Source organism: Fundulus heteroclitus, chromosome 18 (genome assembly GCF_011125445.2).
Source record: "Fundulus heteroclitus isolate FHET01 chromosome 18, MU-UCD_Fhet_4.1, whole genome shotgun sequence".
In the NCBI taxonomy this organism is placed as follows: Eukaryota; Metazoa; Chordata; class Actinopteri; order Cyprinodontiformes; family Fundulidae; genus Fundulus; species Fundulus heteroclitus.
Genome location: NC_046378.1, coordinates 26,753,150 through 26,770,200, shown reverse-complemented (window position 1 = coordinate 26,770,200; position 17,051 = coordinate 26,753,150). Strand labels below are relative to the sequence as shown.

The window sequence follows — 17,051 nt, the reverse complement described above, 5'->3', positions numbered from 1 at the left end:
GGCATGAATTTCAATGAGCTGACAATTGGCTAACCTCTCTTCATTTAGGTCTCATTTTCTTCAAATCCTAACACGACTGTCATCATTTTCACAGCTGTGTGCATGTTAATGTTTTGTTTTTCAGAACATAACTACAAAGCAAATTTAAAACACAACAAATTAATCACTGAAACAATTACTGTGATCTTTGGAGAATTTCCTTGATCAATTTGGAACATTTTTTTTTTCTCCAACTGCAAAAAAGTTCTTGAAAGACAGCAAAAATCTTTGCACTTGAAATCCCAGAGGGGAGTAAACAGCAGGAGGTAATTATCTGAAGTTTTAAAAAGCACAATAGGACCCTGTAACGTGACATCAGTAAAGCACACACTCCTCCTCGGACCTTAATTTCCTGTTTTTTGCTGGCTGGCAGGAGTTTATGGAGATCAGAGGAAAAAATAAATAAATTTCCAGCAGCTGCAGCTGTTGTTGGCAAGTTTAGTTTTCTCTCTGTTGAGCATCCTGCTGTTTTGCATTTTTCTACCAAGTTTCTGCCGGTGTGTCAAAACCATTCTCTCTGCCAGTGACAATACCAGAAACCAGGGTCGAAAATATATCTAATGTTTAGGCTTAAAAAAAAAAGTTGGGAGAGATGATTTGTTTTTTTTTTTTTTTCATTTCCAATAAAAGTGATAAAACTGATTTTATGTATGACTACCCTTCAAATATTTATCAGAAATGTTAATATATTATTTCAATCTGAAAAACTCACACGGAAAGAGAAGACAATTACAATAATTTTATTGATACACTATTTTGAGACTTTGGCGTTTAGACCTCGGCAGGAAACATTAATGCTGAATTATACTTTAATATTGCATTGGTGGGATCCAGTAGACTGCGAGAGCTGGTACCAGTGCTTCACTCAGGGACCCAGAAAGATAGATGTCCAACTTGGATAAACACAGGTTTGCATGAATCTGTCAATGATGAGCAAGCATGAAGCGACAGTGGAGAGGAAAAACTCTGGCAGAACCAGGCTCAACATGGTGGTCTTCTGCCGGACCGATTAAGATGTGACAGGGAATTCCGTAAGAGTCCGGGGAGGAATTACACTCTGATAGGGATGAGGTTGAAGGAGCTGCATGGAAAAGCCAGATGGAGCTTGGCTATGATGGTGGAGAAGGGGATGGAGGTGGGTTGAATCAGGGTCATCTGAGTCCAAAAATCAGACATTGCTTAACCATGGCTTGCGCTTTGCCGGGTAAAAGGCTGAGACGTGGATTTGAAGTTCTTTTAAGATGAACCCAGGATGCTGATTGGCTTCGTGGACGAGCAGTTTAAAGCTGATTGTCTTGCGTCGGAGGCCAATGAGCCTCTGATTGGATGGAGGTAGGCAATAGAGTTTCTTCAATTGAACTTCCGCTTAAGCTTTATATTATAAAAAAATAACATACAAATACTCATAACTTTACCCAAATTAAAACTATATTTCAAATTTTTTTATTTGGAATACATTTTTGAATGCAGTTTATTACATTTTCTAAATATATCAATAGGAGCCACCTAATTATTATTTTTACATTAAATTTGTCTCAGTTGAACAAACATGATAGATTTTATCTCTCAGAAAGTATATTAGAAATTATTAGTATAGGTTCAGTAAAGAAGCCTGGCACCTTGTGTGTTAAGTTAAAACATTGATTTTCACTTTTACTTAATGGGAAAAATTAACAACTGTTTAAACATTATTGGCACCTTAATTTGCTATCATAATTCTTTTTTTTATCCTAAAACTTAATGAGGCTGTAAAAAATATTATATTCTGTCCCCAAATGCTTCAGGAAATGCTGAAACGTTCTTTTTACTGGTAGGTACATACAATACCCTCCAAAATCATTGGAACTCACGTCAAAGATTTGTTCAGCACCTGAAAATACGTTAATCGTTTAATGCAGTAGCATATTTTCGACCAGATAAATGTAATAAAAAAATATAATAATAATAATGTCTACAGTCAGGGCAATAACGGTACAAAAGAGGCTGGACGAAGATTAAAGTTTATTTTGGCACTTCACACAATGAGGAAAATAGCGAGAGAGAGAAAAAAGTTTAGTGAATGAATGGATCATTATAAGTGCTTCAACTGATACTTTGCACTCATAACATTGGTAAAACAAAAGGTAAAACAGAAACACCAAAATCAAAAACACCAGTAAAAGTACTGTAAACAGCAATAATAAATAAGAACAGTGCAATATGAGTTATTAAAAAGCATAATCAAAAGAGGCCATACATTAAGAATGTTAGAAAAGTGCAACAAAGAGTGGCGTATTGGGGGTCACCAAGTCTCCATAACAACTATCAGACACTATCTCCATGCCAACCGGTGGTTAGGTAGATGTGGCAGGAAATTGCCTTATATGGAAAATGCAACACTCTGACACTTTAACTAGAACTCTATGCTTTGGTTTGTTGGTCATGAAACAAAAGCAAGAACCCTGTGAGATGCTCAGCATCATAAACTGTTTTAAAAGCAGGACATTTTTAATGGAAAATTGACCTTCATTTGGTCTTTCAACAGAATAAGCATGTTTTGGTCATATGCTTTGGCATATGACCAAAACAATAGTCTTGATTTACATCACAACTATTAATAATCTTGAGAGGTGATGTAGATGTTTATGTTTTTTCGTGTCCCTGGAACATTCATCGACGTGTCTTTATAAAAGTGCTTGGCAATTTAAATCTGTTCTCTCATTTTCCCTTCTTTGCTGGTTTGGTTTCCTGATACAAAAACGTAATTACTTACAAAGCATTGTCAAAGGATGCAGGAACATGTTTGGGACACAATTGAATGGACATGATGATCCTATTCAAGTCCCGATCAGTAACCAAAGCCAAATAGTCTAGATAGACCATACCCATCACCTACACAGAGTGTGAGCTCCTCCCTTTACAAAGATATGTCCTACCAAGCTGTATAATAAACAAACTGAAGAATTCCTACAGTTTTTGGCTTATATAAACCACATTTTATGAGCAGAGAAGCTGTGCCTTATTTTGTTATTAGGTTAAGCTGATGCGTGATCCAGATATTGATCCCAGTGGATACCTTTATCCTTAAAAATACCCAAGACAATCTTGCATATACAATTATACAAACATTATTAGTATTTTTTTCTCTTTTATGTATGTTTTATTTTACATTTGTTTGTTTATTGTTAACCATTTCTCGCAGATTTCAATGCCAATGTCGCAGGGGGAACGGGGGATAAAGCCAACCCCAGGAGGCATTTCTAGACTGGTCTAAACACAAACCGTGGGAAGATAACCTCTTTTTTCACACCTCCACTTGGCATTGCTGATTCACTCGCTTCTTCTTGTTTACTTATTTTATGTAAATGGACTGAACATATATAGCACTTTTCCAGTCATGCTGACCACCCAAAGCGCTGTACATTACAGTATAGCCACATTCACCCAGTCACTCTCACATTCATACACCGAGACGCAGCTGGGTAGGGAACTTGGGGTTAAATGCCTTGCCCAGGGGCACATCGACATGTGGCAGGGGGAAGCTGGAATCGAACCCACAACCCTCAAATTGCCAGACAACTACTCAACCCGCTAAGCCACAGTCACACAATGTTGTATGTCACGTGGTCTCTTTATGGTAAAAATACACAGATGGGCTTCGTTTTCCAACAAATATAGGGAAACAAAACATAAAACACGGACATAAATATATACTAAGCCAACACGGTGTGATATTTTCATCAGAAAACCTCTTTATGCAGACAAAGTGAGTGACCAGAATGAGCTGCTGGCACAGAAATTCATAAAGTCAAAGTACGTGACTAGGCTTCTCAAAGTCCCTATCAAATTGATGCATCTTAATTCCAGTTTTAGCTGTAATTTAGATATATTTTTAAGGTGCGATTTAGATTGATTTCTATATGAAGTTGCCTCTTATCTTCCTGTCTTGTCGCTTGTCTTTGTAATTGCTGGTGTTATTGCGTGATGGTTGCAACTACTAATCGTTGCAACAGATTGCCCTTCAGGGACCTAATAAAGTAAAGTCTAAGTCTAGACTACATGGATCCTTTTCAGCATGAGTCTCAAAAGCTGAAAGAAAGCGTTGTGTAGGTTTTCTACAGAAGTATGTTTTGCAGTTTTTGAAATGCATGGCTTAAATTATCATTTAGTCAGCATGTTTAAGTCTTGCTCAGTATATAACCAGTATAACATTGCTTGACTGACTCATAAGCCAGTGTTTAGGGAGTTTGCTGAAAATGCCCCTTTGTGAAAAAGAAATGAATTTGTAATTGGTTTTACATAAACAAAAAACCCACCAATAGTAAGGCAAACAGTGAATAGGAATTTATCGGAAGGACAAAGTCTTGGGGCGAGGCATCAAAAATCCTGTCAATGTCAAGAATTTGAGAAGTGCTGTGGGTTCGGGAATAATAGCTTTTTAAATTCTTTGTGTTTGTAGGAGCGACCAGTGACTGAGTTTGGAGAATGGAAATAAAAAAAAAAAAACTTAGGGTGAAATCATTGCCTCCTGAATGGTTTGCAGCATCCTACTGACGGCATGAATTTGCAGCCGTATGGGGTTTTGGGAAATGTCGCAGCTAAACACAGCAGGATCTCACTAATCCAAATCTCTGAGGAATAAATGATACAGAGCAGCTCTGGCGTACCAGTTTGTCCTTGCTGAAATAATTTCAATGGCTCAAAAAAAAAAAAAAAGATATCCCAGCTGAAACTTCATTTGAATTAGAGTGAGCACATTTCCAATGTATATATCAACTAATCCCTTAGTTACCTTTGTTACTTGTTTTGAGGCTTGTAGAAGCGCAACTTTAAATAGAGACAGGGGAGTTTTAAAAAAAAGCTATTTATCATACAGTTTATTTCAAAAGTATACACCTCCCTGAAAATGTTCAGCATGTAGTCACATTACAAATAATTTGCAGTATTTTATGCAGCTGAGCAACACAAAGTGGTGCATGATTGTGAGATGGAAAGAGGGGGTGCTTGGTTTTCTAACTATTATTTTCACTAATAAAAAATGTAAAAAGTTTTGCTATCATCCTGCTTGAAGGAGAACCTCAGGTCTTCCGTAGCCAATAACAGGCTTAACTCCAGAATTATCCTGTACTTGCCTACATCAGTCTTCAAATTAACCTTCTCTGTCCCAACTGAATAAAAGCATCCCCACAGCAACTTGTTGCTACCACCATATTTCATGGAGATGGTTTATTAAGGTTGATGTGGAGTGAACAGGTGCAACAACATACAACCACAAACTGTTGTAAGTTGACAAAAAAATGTAAAATGGTTCAATGGGTAAGATTGTGCCAGCAATCTCAAAGTAGTGCACTAAAAGCGCACACCTGCAAGCTGCTACAGGAAGAACAGTTCACACCTTGAAAGATGCAGTGAATGAAACCAATTAGCACAATGAGAGCTGTGCACCACCCACGTACTTTCACTACATGGTGAGTAAGGATGCACAGCAGTACATCAACCTTATACAAATAGGCAGCTCTGTCGGTATTACATAGGTTTTCTGTTACTCTGATAACTTTATATAGCTATGGTAATTCATCATTGTGCTCTGCCAGGCGGATGATGACATCTGCTCTTTCCCAATGGACCCATGATGATCACTTCCAAACAAAAGAACAACATATGCTGCCAAATAGCTCTCTCATAGCAGATCATCAAGATATTAGGACTACATTTCTATTTGCTGAATAAAGATTGTTGTGAAACTGGTATAGAGAACTGTTTTCAAGTAAATCTGAGCAATGCATTTTAATCATCTACACAGATCCCCAAAGTTCTATTGTTATATTACTTTAGTCCAGACACATTTACTGAACTCCCAGTAAGCATCGAAAAACTCATGTATAAAGCGCGTCTACTGCTGTTAAATTCATGTATCATTTGATTCATGCTTTCCCCCATAACACTCACATGAATGAATAAAAGCAATGGGAACCAAATGTGCTCTGCTCCTGCTGTAAAATGTAGAGTATCTATGTTATCAGCGTTTGTGCCTTTGGCCATGACCCCTTCAATTAGTAACTTCGTATCCACATATTTTACCAATTTCCATTAAACAGATTTTCTCTGGTGTGTGAGTTTTGGAGGCTCTATGACCTCAGCTCTCTGTAATGAGACACAGGAGATTGGTAAAAGGTACTCAAAACTGCATATAATTGCAGCCGTGACTCCCACTCCTCTTTTCTGGAGGATTTAATGCCAGACAAAATCGTGTTGTGGTCCATGTGAGAATTTGTTGTCCCAAACTAATCATGCCTGCTACAGTAGTTTAATTAGTGTGTGTTCCTGCAACATTGATTGGTCTTAGCATAACCTTGTGCAGTTGTTTGAGCAGTGCACTGCTCCCAAAGCCTGCAAAATTCTACTAAAACATTGTAATCTTGTTTTTAAGGTTTTGTGCACTTTATAGTGCCTTGCAAGAACAATTTGCCTCTGTACAGATTAATTATGGTTGTGTTTTAAAATCAAACTAATTATATATATATTTTTAAAGATAACCTGAGTCATTTATGTAGGGAAAAGGGTATCCAAACTAACCTCGTCCTGTGTGAAATGGTAAATACCATTTACCATTTTTTTAAAATCATGAATTAAGTTTGACTAACCACATTTATTGAAAAGCTGATTTCACCAAAAACACTTCACTCATTAAACTGTCACCTCAATATGGTGGAGGGGTTTGAGCTTGCAGATGATCACAGAGGCTATGTTGTCCGGGGCCAAATGCCACTTGTAGAGTCTCCTATGGCAAACAGGCTCTGTGAGATGAGTCAAACAAAGGGTGCTTCAAAAGCCATTATAATGAATATTCCAACAAGGCACAAGACGTCACCTGGTACAGCAGAGCAGGGGCCCCACAGTGGAGCCAAGCCTGAGGTTGGGGTTCATCTGTGTTACTCACAGATTGTCCATAAACACCATGTTCAAGCATAAGGATGTTCATCAGTGCACATGGCACCAAGACACCCTAGGCTAAAGGTCAATGATCAACTTTGTAGTCATGCCTTGTAACCTTTGGGCGCATGTCTTGGACACTGGCGGGAAGAGAGGGGCTGATCAGTCCACCGATTACCACCTGGTGGTGAGTTGGATTGGCTTGCACAAGAGGACAGACACACCATGCCTAAGCATATAGTGAGGGTCTGCTGGGAGCATCTGGTGGAGCCCTTGGTCAGGGACGTATTCAATTCCTACCTCCGGGAGAGCTATTCCGATAATTCAGGGAGGCTGGGGACAGAGTCCATGTGGACAATGTTCTCTGCATCCATGGTCAATGTACCCACCCGTAGCTGTGGCCATAAGGTCTGCAGTGCCTGGCAGTAATCCTAGAACCCAGTGGTGGTCACCGGCAGTAAGGGATGCTATCAAGCCAAATAAGGAGTCCTATTGAGCATGGTTGGCATGTGAGACTCCACAAGCCAACAGAGGAAATTGTCTGGCAGTGGAAAGAGTACTTTCAACAGCATCTCATCAATCCTACTGTCTTACCTTCCTTGGTTGAAGCAGAGATGGGGGACTCGTTCATCACCCAGGCCAGAGTCACAGAGGTAGTCCGAAAGTTCTATGGTTGCCAAGGGTGGATGAGATCTTGTGGATGTTGTGGGAATGTTGTGCCCAACATACCTCTTCAACATCACATTATGGTCAGGTACAGTGCCTATCCCCTGGCAAACCAGGGTGCTCTTACCCCTTTATAGAAAGGGAGACCGGAGCATGTATTCCAATTACAGGGGCATCACACTTCTCAGTCTTCCCTGAAAGGCCTATGCCAGGGTGCTGGAGAGGAGAGTCTCGTTGATAGTCAAACCTCTGGCTTCAGAAGGAGTGTGTAACATCAGACCAGCTCTACACCGTCTTCAGGGTGCCTGAGGGTTCATGGGAGTTTGCCCAACGGTTCCACATGTGCTTTGTGTACCTGGAGAAGGCATTCACAGTGTCCCTTGTGGGAGGGCACTAGAAGAGTACAGGGACCTGGGCCCTGTACTACGGGCCATCCAGTCTTTGCACAAGTGGAGCAGGAGTCTGGGTCTCAAGTGGAGAAGTTTAAGTACCTTGGGGTTTTGGTCATGAGTGAGAGTAGAATGGCATGGGAGCTCAACATAAGGATTGGTGTAGCTACCATAGTACTGAGTACTCTGCACCGATCTATTGTGGTTGAAGAGAAGGAATCACCTGGGGTGGCTTGCCCCCTGGACACCTCCCTGAGGTGGTGTTCAGGCATCCCCCACAGGAAGGAGGCTTTTTCTTCACTTCTTGACCTATACAATCAAATAATATTTTTTATTGTATCTGTCTGACAACATGAAGTAGATTAAAAAGTTTCAAAATAAACATATCATGCCCCGACCTAAAAAAGCGTAAGAGCAAATGGGAATCAAAGTCATTGATATTTGCCAGTATGGAAAGCATTACAAATACATTATTAGGGCTTTGGGAATTCAGCAAATCACATAAATAGCATTTATCCACAAATAGAGAAAACAGGCAAAGTACCCTTTCCAGGAACTCAAGATCAAAAGCTCTTTGTTGTTTCAGCTGCAGCTCTGGTTGCGGAAACGGCACTAGTGAGAACAGAAGTTCATGTGATAGTTTCTATTGCTATCCCTCATAAATGTCTAAAACTTGTTATCGGTGCGCTTAAATATCCTATGTCATCCTCAAAAAGCCCTCGATTTCCTCATGTTTCTGTGTCACCGTTTTGTTTAAACTAGTCAAGCTACCTAAGTTGGTGCGGTGATTTTATTCTGAAATTCAACGGAACTTCATCCTGTCTAGCGCCCGATGGAGCTTGATCCGGTAACCGCTGCGGCGTCTGGTCAAACTATGTTGTTTCAGAATTTTTTTGCACCACCGCATGGCCTCGGTAACCGGACCCACAACCGCATGTAACTGATGTGAGTTGAGACATTCATTTTTAATTATCTGGGTTTCTTACGGCGCCGCAAACGTAACTCCACCGCATTCAATGTGCCTGGAGTTAAGCTGTCTTACAGATACCACACAATTTCAACTGTTACAGTGACCTAGTCAAAGTCTGCACTTGAATCCGATTCAAACCCTTTTGCACAAACCTAAACAGGTAGTTTATTCTAGTGCTGGAAGACCCTCTAATGTGTTTGAAATAATGGTGTATTCAACCCGGGAAAGTTCTTTGGTTTGCTTGTTTGGTCCGGACTTTTTTTTTTTTTTTTTTTTTTTGTCTTGGTGCGGTTTGCTTTGACATTGTACTTTTTCACATATAACTTGTAAACAAAGCCGTGTGTGATGGTTGTCATTCCCATGGGACAGAAATTACTAAGGCGGGACATAGCACAGATCCAGAAATGGAGGAAAATTATTACATAAATCATGCGTGCAAGCACCTGTTTTGCATATTTGTGAAGATATTACAACTGATAAATGCTTGTGAGTGGCTCATTCAAAGCTGGTTCTGAGATATTTTATTTCTAATTTTGTAAATGCCATTGAAGAATGCATCTTGCAAGCCAAAGGAGTCCCATAGCAGGCTGGCAGCAGCAACAGATGCCAACAGGTATGGTTTCAGTACTATATTACTGCTATGATGGCTTGTTAAGTCAGAGACATATGTTTTCTGTAGTTGGTTTGGATCAAGGTCATTTCGTATTCACACGAGAAGTGAACTGCACCAGAGTCCATTTGAAAGCGGACTGAGACCACCTCAAAAAGTGGGTCTATGTCCTCTTTTTGTTCTGGACCAGGGTTCACTTAGCTGTATTCACACCTGTACCAAACTGAACTAAGCGGAGAAACAAACTCTGGTCAGTTTAAAGCAGACCAAAGGAAGCAGGCTAGAATACACCCTAAAACAATTCTGCAAAAAAGATTGGTTTCACAACTCACCCTTTGGATGACAGTTTTTTTTTTCTGCCAAGATGGCAAAACCAGTTAGTGGTTTTTGTGGGTAATTGCTTTTTTTGCACTTGATCAGGTTGGTTTGAAAAGCGTTATTTCCTTCATAAACAAAATCCTCATTAAAACACTGCTTTGTGTAAATAGGTTCTCCTCAGCTCATATTTCAATTGGTTTCATGATCTGAAATATGTAACTTTGACAATAAGCAAATCCAAAAGAAAGTTGTAAGAGGGCAAGAAAAATGTTCAATGTGCTGTTCGAGCTCCAATTAAAGCCATAACACTCCTATCAAACAAATATTTTTGTTTAACTTCCATCCTCATAAAAAGTAGCTGTATTTTAATGAGCTGTTTTGTAATGTGAAAACATTAAAAGTCCGGTCGAATTGCTCATCAATTTTATTTTTGGTCTTCCTGCCACGCTCTACCTGTTCTGGTCCTTCAGGCTCTTCCTATTTCAAAAAGACTAATGACCTTTCACTGTGCGACAGCCCGGACAGGTGGGAGGCTGATGTAAATCCACGTCAAATCAAGTCCCATTCTGTGTGTATTGTGTGTGGCCGGTCGAAAGGGGCTGAGAGAGAGGCTTCTCACGCTGTTTCTCCACGAGGGTCTGTCTGAGACGGCCTTTAAATTGTGCCCCCGTGGCTGCCGTTTGGTTTGCGAGAGAAGTGGCCAGAGCAAAAACCTTTTTCTCTCAGGGGCAGCCGCAGCCCGGTGATATAACTCGTACCACCGATCCTTTTACCACCACACTTCAGCTTCCAATTGACTTTTTGACCTATAAATCCTCGATGGACAGAGAGTCAAAGACACACAAGCTGCTGGAAATTTGGGGGTTGTTGGGGGTTTGACATAACATGAGCAGACAGGACTCAGAGGTCTCTCTGGTCTTATGAAAGTCTATTGGAAAATTGCATCCTTGTGAATTGAACTTCACATTCACTGTCAGCACCTCATGCACATAAAAAAAAAAAACAATCATTCTATATATCTCATCATATTCATAGCCTCTCAAAGACATTTCATTTTTGAAAAATGCCTGCTCAGGACCACTTCTTTGGTTCAGTGTTTTTTGTTTTTTTTCTGGTGGGGACAGGCATAAACTTGAAACTCTAAGATAAGAGAGATTTTTCCAAATACAACCATGAACATCATTGTCTTTTATTGAGATTTTATGTAACAATCACCAGACATTTCACACTAGTGTGCTGTACTTGTTTTTATCTAATTTCTGCATCTACTCTGATCCCTGACATAAAAAAACTGTTCACTCAGTTCCCTTTAGGATTTACCTAATTATTTCAGAGTTCATGTGTTTGCATTATAAAGTATGAATAGAGCTACTTTGTGAAGACATCAGGTTTATTTGAGGATATTAGTGAACAAACAGAATCACAAAGCCCAATGGACACAGCAGACAGGTCAGAAATAAAGTGATAGAGTGAGGTTATTTCATGAAATGCTATCCCATGTTTATAATATCTGACTGAGCAAAGTTAAATAATTTATCTGAAAATGAAACGTAGCACAACTGCAAATCTGCCAGGACATAGACATCTTCCTAAACTGATAAGAGCATCAACCCAAGAAATAGGCCTGTGTCATTGCAACTATTGGTATTAAAGCTGGCAGAAATATACATAAAAATGTTTGCATAACAAGAGAATTCTTTAGAATATTAACACAGGTGGCCTGAACACAATTGCACTCCACACTTTATATTGTAATAATTGCTCCTGTATAATTTTCTTTCACTTCACTATTCTGCACTGCTTTGTGTTAGTCTTCCTCCAACAATCAAAAATGAAATAAATAACTAAAAAAAAAAAAAACTTCAACTGTACTTTACAACAAAATCTTCAAAATATTGCAGTTTGTGGGTGGAACACAACAATGTGCAAGAAGTTCAAGAAAACCTTTGCCAGGCATTGTACTTTTCTGACAAGACCAATAAACTATTCAATGTCTTTCAACATACAATCACTCCTCAGTGAGTCAAACAGATCAGAAATGCTGTTAGTTCTTTTAAAGAGATTTTCCACTAGCAGTAGATTGCCACCTGAATTGAATATCCCATCAACCAGACTCCACCCCTTCACTACAGGTGCAGTAATGCAATTTGTGCAGTATCTCTTTAAAAGGACCAATGAACGACTGCAATCTGTTTGACTCTCTGAGGGTAGAGGGTAACTTGTACTCCTTTGAAATTCAAGAGTTTTCTGGTTGTTTTGCAGGACTCTGCCATAAAGCCTTATGGAAAAGCAACTTTTAAGCAAAAGAAATAAGGAGACAAAACAAAAACAAGCAAAACATCTTCCCCGCTGTCATGTTGGCAGGCAGATTTAAGCAGCCGTAGATAAACAATTTCTCAAACATTGTTTCACTTTATGGTTAAATTTTCTCATATCAAATTGCTCACTGATACAAATGCTCCCTGAAAATATGGCATCTCCAAAACACACTCATATTTCAGCCCTCATAAAGCCGAGCCCGGAGTCATCCAGCCTGGAAATTGCCCATGGAGAATTTGTGTTCGCCGGGATATTATAGGTGCCACATCCCATCCCAGCCTTTGTGAAGACCCTCATCCCTGAATGGCCAATTTCCCCCCACCCTCTTCCACACACTGACATTTCAGCTATCACACAGCCTTCGGTCATAGGGAAGGAAATCTAGCCCACCCCTCTCTTCAAACACTGTCAGAGGAGAATCTGCCGCTGATACCCCCCTACCACCATCAGCACCACCTCGGCTATACACTCCATCCCTGGCGGCAACATTATGCTCTCCTTGATGTTTTATCATTAGTTTGGGAGTGTGTGTGGTCCCCCACTGCTGTCTTTTGATGGAGTGCAGACAGTAAAGGCATGGAAAAAGCAAGCCAATTTCCCTTGCTGCAGTTCTCCCTCAGCAAGGGGCCGGGCTATCTTTCCCCCCTGCACCAGAGCCTGGCAAAATAATTCCCCTTGATGAGGCTGGCTTTCAGCTCTCCTTAGTATGGTTGCATACCTGAATTGCCCTCCATTTTGTCTTTCTGATTATTTTGCGAAAGGTTAGTGACAGGCCTAATAAGTACAGTGAGGAGCCGAGGATGTGTTGCTTTTGGCTGTGCTGTGCTCAAGCAGGACCCCCGGAGTGGCTTAATTTGCAGTCTTGCTTAATCGTTAAATCTTTGCCAGATATCATTGTTAATCATTAATCACAATATACTTTCAAAAGGTGAAATACAAAAACTAGTATAATATAATGTAATCCACCCCAACCTGAGTTTATTATGGCTCCTTTCATGTATTAGCCATATAGCCTGCTTTATTTACATGATTAAGGTTCTTATGATAGTCATATTCAATAAATCAGAATATTATTTAAAAGTTTATTTATTTAAGTAACTCAGTTCACAAAGGGAAACACATCTCCTCCATTGGACACAGACTGATGTTTTAAAGCCTTTATTTAATTGTGACCCCCCCCCCCCCCCCCCAAACACGCACACACACACACACACACACACACACCTTCAACTAAAATAACCCCTACGGCACTTAAGATTTATTAAACATTTAGAATATTGCATCAGATCAATAAATAATGCATTTTTTCCTTTTTCTAAAATGGGTGTTTATTGAAAAGTATGTTTTCATGTGTTTTTTTTCAAAGGTTATTTTAATCTGACAAACAAGCCTCTTACAAATGCATATTCTAATGTGTTGAATATCCCTGTACATGTGTGCTTAATGAATAAATGCTCACCTGCTGAAAAATGCATTATACGTGAACTGTATAATGCTCAAAATGCAGCTAGGCATGTAAGCAATCAGCCTGTAGCTCTTCTGTGGTGTTAAAAAAGCCCAGAATATTTTAATAGTATAGTAAATGTTTCTGATATCTTAGGTTCTGGTTGGACTTATTAAAGAATGTGACTTTTGTTTCCCACGATCTGAATACATGTATGTATGGTGTCTCTTGAACTTTCTCCAGCTGCAGCCTTTAAATGGTATTCTAATATATTTAGATGAGTGAGTAGCTTTATCACGATTATCAAACCTAAGCAATGTTTTTGATGTTTGATTAAGGTTAGCTGGCTAAACTTGGTCAACATTTAAAAAGGAAACACCCTTTTTAAAGAATTAAAGGTAGAGTGGAAGTGTTTTCCGGAGATGGCAGTAAGAAACTTCATGCGTGCGCAAGACCATCTTACCTGCTCTTCCACTTGTCAGGGGGATCGTATGTGACTAATCTCTCAATTCCACTCTGGTCTTATTTCTTTCTTCCTCTTCATCTCATAAACTTGTAAGACATTTTGCTTCTTGTGACTCTCCGCTGTTTTCAAAGTATATGGTGAGAGCAGCAGAGCTACAATGAACACTAGAAGTGTGCATGCTTTTTCAAGGAGACTTCACAGTGTCCTCATTATATGACATACTGGTGCTTTACAAGGAAACTATTATTTTGAGTTCATACTACACAAAAAATTTTAATATTATTATTTTAAGCATTGTATTATCCAGTTGCAAGATTTTCCAAGGGTTTACCCTTTAGACGCTCCTATTTGTGGAAGAGAAGCCGATAATGTCAAGCTTTTGCTTAGTATCTTTCAGAAATGAAAGTTGGAAGAAATGCCAAAAACATTTGTTAAAACCGTTTTTAATCCCCAGGTGAAAAATGATTGTTGACATTTCCATCATTATTTTTTTGGACTATGTATTGAATAACACACTAAATTGCTGACATGACTATTTTCTACCCACTGTGGCTGAATGTTGGCTTTTGGTACAGGGAACATCTGCTGCTTCAGAAAAAAAGGATTACATGTTTTTTTTTGAAACCCCAAGTCCTTTTGAAAACAAATGTCAGATGCACAGGTGAACATTTATGAAAGCACCAAAAATGTTGAAAGGTTTGGAAAAAAAATAGACATTTTACAATATATTCTTTGAGGTCACAAATAACACAAAAATAATTCAACTATTAAGCACATAGAGTGATAAACATATGGTTAATTGTTGGGAGTCAAGAGTTTTATCAATACAGTGGCAGGCAGAGATATAAGGGACTGGAGCCAAAATATTATGGGTGCTTTAAAAGTAGAAAAAAAACAGTTGACTTAAATTTACATTGAAGAAAGTTTAAAGTTCTTGTAAGATTCTTCCTAAAAGGAATGTTTGTCAATGTACTTTATTTAAGGTTTTTGTTATTTTTTGTGTATTTAAGAAAAAGTGAGGAAATTCTGTTTATATCTGTCTTTTTATCCAGTTCTTTACAATGTTCATGAGAAATATAATGAAAGCAAACACAGATGAGGTTTGTAAATGGGGAAAATGAGTTTAATTTAAAGAAATACACCTTTGCCATCAATGTGCAAGAAAAGTATCTTCAAGAACTTTTAATAAAAAGGTATTTATTTATTGTTATGAAATAGAAATGTCTTTATTTACAGCTATTGATTTTATTTTTTAGGTTTAAAAAAAAAAAAGAAATGGGATGTTTCCATCACCATTTTATGTCCAGTTCCCCAAAATAAATATAGAAAAGTTAAATAAATAAAAATGGAGAGACAACATGCAATAATTCATAACAAATACAGTTTATTGTTCTCACTGACATCTGACAGTTTTTTTTTTGTTTGTTTCAAAGCTTGGGAGATAAAAAAAAACAACTAAATCTGTCATTTTTTTAAGTGCAGCCTCACGGCTACTAAGGCACTTGAACTCACGCAGTAGCTTCAACATGTGCATGTTGTGATTTTTTTATAGAGCCGCTTTTCATCTTCAGTGACTTTTGTCTCATCTTTGCTCTTGTCTTTATTTCTTATACATGTTCTTTATTTTTTTCACTCTTTTCATCTAGATGCTCCCACTACTATCCCCACACCCACCACCAACCCAGTCAACACGCAAGGTACTGTATTCCCCCACCGCTGTCCCTCTCAGCAGACAAGTGTGAGTGAGCTTGCATGCATGTTTGATGGGAAGAAATAAAACAAGAGCTTGTACCTACAGTGAAGAGAGACTGTGGCTAGCCAGTTTAAATTAGATGGCGCTGTTGATAGGTGACAGTGAGGACAGGCTGTGCGGGACTGTCGGAGACACCTGTCACAGCCTTTTCCTCTCGTGCGTTTGATCAGAGGGAAATTTGCGACACTGCTTTGCTGCCGTGTTATCTTATCAGCATCTGCAGCTATATCTCAACCGGACCCATCCATCACATTATAATGCCCTTTACATCTCCTCTACAAATGGCAGTCACATTTTGTCTTTGCAAGGCTGCAAAACATCAATAACTATTTTCTCACGGACGGATGAAGTGAATGAAAGGTAGCTCATTTGCCGTGCTCATGGTGTAGGAACCTTTCGCACCATTTTATGCTTTTATTTACCTCCGCTGCAAAAATTCATTTCACTATAAACCATCGTTTTTTTATTCTTTTTTTTTTGTTTTTTTGGTTATTTTTTTAAAACGCTATTATTTCAAAAGCAGTGTTAAGGCTAGACAGATGGTGAGGCAACCTTGGGAGTTGACATTTGGATATGCCAAAATGTGACATTTTAATACAAAAAAATATCTTTAAAGAGTAGATCAGTTTATCAATAGCTGCTTTAAAGATATGGCAATTTTGCTCTTTTCTCGTGGGCACTCTGCAATTCATATAGTCTCTAAAAATCCAGGACGACCAATAATAAGTTTAAAACTCACGAGTGAGACTACATCAAAAGGAAACATATTCTAATGAGACAGCTCTCAGATAACATTCATTTACACATTCATTTGATCAAATACCTGACATTTCAGCTCTATTTTTGCGCATTGGATAAAAATAGGGTCCTATTTGCAGGTCTCCACTGTAAATTTCTCTTCATTATGAAACAGCTCTTGTGTAAAAATGCCTTTTTCTCTAGTTTCTCCTTCAAACCTGCTCTCTTCTGCCTCAAACAACAAATCCGAAGCATTGCAGATCAGTGATCGTCCTCTACGGTTAAAGCTTCAGTAAGCTTACTGACTCTTTCTGGGAGTCGTGGAGTCAAACGGGATGCTGCTTTGCACATCTGTTACATTACACTGCAGTTTTCCATAAGCTCCTCTCCTTTGAGTCACCGTGATGCTGCCGTCTCCGTTTTGTGC

General features: G+C 38.9%; 1 protein-coding gene across 2 annotated transcripts in view; it reads left to right on the top strand.

Annotated features, from left to right (window-relative positions):
* The window catches only part of cadm1b (cell adhesion molecule 1b), a 273,821-nt gene that overhangs the window by 229,448 nt on the left and 27,322 nt on the right, over positions 1–17,051 (top strand). The window contains exon 9 of one of the 2 annotated variants that reach the window (XM_036149506.1): positions 15,780–15,830. The exons of the other annotated variant lie outside the window; for it this stretch is intronic. Within the exon in view, the coding sequence (XP_036005399.1) occupies positions 15,780–15,830 (51 nt within the window). The remainder of the gene's footprint in view (positions 1–15,779; positions 15,831–17,051) is intronic. 2 annotated transcript variants of the gene reach the window in all.